This window comes from Poecilia reticulata, linkage group LG10 (assembly GCF_000633615.1).
Source record: "Poecilia reticulata strain Guanapo linkage group LG10, Guppy_female_1.0+MT, whole genome shotgun sequence".
In the NCBI taxonomy this organism is placed as follows: domain Eukaryota; kingdom Metazoa; phylum Chordata; class Actinopteri; order Cyprinodontiformes; family Poeciliidae; genus Poecilia; species Poecilia reticulata.
The window spans coordinates 31,588,743-31,591,118 of NC_024340.1; the positions used below are offsets into that span (position 1 = coordinate 31,588,743).

The 2,376-nt window shown below is 42.4% G+C and overlaps 1 protein-coding gene across 1 annotated transcript in view; it reads right to left on the reverse strand.

Moving 5' to 3' along the window:
* klhl3 (kelch-like family member 3) overlaps positions 1-2,376 on the reverse strand; it is a 24,199-nt gene that overhangs the window by 10,256 nt on the left and 11,567 nt on the right. Inside the window, exons 5-6 of the mRNA XM_017307037.1 lie at positions 599-761; positions 238-488 (exon numbers count right to left, since the gene is read on the reverse strand). Of these exons, the coding sequence (XP_017162526.1) occupies positions 238-488; positions 599-761 (414 nt within the window). The remainder of the gene's footprint in view (positions 1-237; positions 489-598; positions 762-2,376) is intronic.

The following is a 2,376-nucleotide window of genomic DNA, read 5'->3' on the forward strand; positions in this document are numbered from 1 at the left end:
TTATCATGCATTTAGCATTAGTTTCTGCTAATTGTTTATGTTTAGCACTAGCAACTGCTAATGTTTTGTGACTACCGGTTTAGCATTAGCTTACATATGTTCTCAATTATCATCATAGCAGCCATTCATTCTAATTCACATTCATCAACTGATTCATCAAGTAAAAATTTATCTTCTGTGACTATGGCGGCCATTTTGAAAAATAAATAAATATCAGTAAAAATGATTTTTTTTAAATCTAATTATGTATAATTTGACAACAAAACACTTGAGTCTTGAGTAGATTTTAGCAAATTTAGGGTAAATTCTTTGACGAGCATGGCGGCCATCTTGTTGGTTCTTCAACATCTTGGACCAGAAACGAGCCGGTAAGCAAACCTTTTCCTCAGTGGAGACGGTGAGCCGGTCGCTGGATATCAGGCTGGACACCTGCTGCAGAGACAGACCCAGGAACTCCTCGCTCTGCACCACCTCGGAGAAATGCTGCTCTGAGACGCAGAGACAGCCCAGGTTACAGACGGCGAGCTAGCACACTAGCTGTTAGCTCGTCAGCACCACGCGTCTGACCTGGTGGCTGGTGACCGAGGGAGAGGCTTACCGGCGTACGCGTGGGCCTGACTGAGGAGCTGCGTGCAGGTGTGCAGGTCAGCGAAGGCTCTGATGCCCAGGCAGTTGGTGGGATGAAGCTGAGACTGCAGGAACTCGCAGCAGACCTGACGAACGTCCATCAGCTGCAGGAGGCTGGCTGCTGGCAGGAGGACCTGGAACCGGGGAACCACAGACTGGTTTGACTGGGATCAAGCATAGGGGGCCCAGTTTTCATACATTTCCCTAATAACTGCAGGCAAATCCAGTTCAGCGGTTTAGCATTAGCTTAGAATTATATTTTTATGTGTTTAGCTTTGGCTAAATATATTATGCATTTCAAAACTTAGTGTTGGCTTCCGCTAAATTTTTTCATGTATTTAATGGTTTGGCATTAGTGTTTAACACTTGTTTCCACTATTTTTTATGCAGTTACATTTAGCTTTAGCTAATTTTTTGTGTATTTAGCAGTTTAGCATTAACTTTAGCTAATTTTTTCATGCATTTAGTGGTTTAGCATTAGCTTCTGCCATTTCTTTAACATGTTTAATGGCTTAGCTTCCATAAATTTTTTATAAATTTAGCATTAGCTTCAGCTAATTCTTTCATGCATTNGGACGGAGACACAGGATGGGGACGGAGACACGGGACGAGGACGGAGACACAGAATGAGGACGGAGACACGGGCTGAGGACGGAGACATGGGATGAGGACAGAGACACGGGATGAGGACACAGACACGGGATGAGGACGGAGACATGGGATGAGGACAGAGACACAGGACGAGGACGGAGACACGGGATGACAGAGACACGGGATGAGGACAGGGACACGGGATGACGGAGACACGGGATGAGGACGGAGACACGGGATGAGGACGGAGACACAGGATGAGGACGGAGACACGGGCTGAGGACGGAGACACGGGATGAGGACGGAGACACGGAATGAAGCCGAAGGTTCAACCAGCTGATGAAAGGAAACCAGTTAAAACGTCTCAGAGAAACAGGAAGTCAGAAGACGCCGACTTCCTGCCGACTGTGTAATTTTATCGATGCTGCGATATTTATTGCTATTTTTCTTCCTCATAAAGTATCGATTTTAAATCCGACTCAAATCCCTCGTGTTCCAACTTGCACACTAAAACTGACATGTAAGGAAACAACCAGCTAAAATTAAAATAAAGACATAAATAGAATAGAAAAACTTTATTCATCCCAGACGGGAAATTACTGTTTAATTTTAAATTATGTCTCATAAGTCAATAAGACCAGTTTCCTTTTCTGCTTAACCAAATACACAAATCTACAATTAACATTTAAACAAAGCAAATGTAGAACAAAACATTTATTACAGTTTTACACCATCAGCCTCTAAACGTCTCACATCTCTGTCCCCCTGAAATCGTCCAGAAAACCTTTAAAACGTACCAGAGTTTGTTGAATATCGTGATATATAGCGTATCGTGAGCATAATATCGGGTATCGTGAGATTAGCGTATCGCTGCAGCCCTGAGGCGCAGAGATGAATTCATCTTTATTTTGTTCCAGTTGGTCGTCTCTGATTCTTCCTGCTCACTTTCCTAACACCTTCAGTTCGTTTTACTGAATATGTTGATGTGAATTTAACTTTTTCTTCCAGGAATCGTTTTACTGAACTGAAAAGAAACGATGGAAAACAGAACCAAGTGAAAAGTGAAAGAAAGAAAGAAAGAAAGAAAGAAAGAAAGAAAGAAAGAAAGAAAGAAAGAAAGAAAGAAAGAAAGAAAGAAAGAAAGAAAGAAAGAAAGAA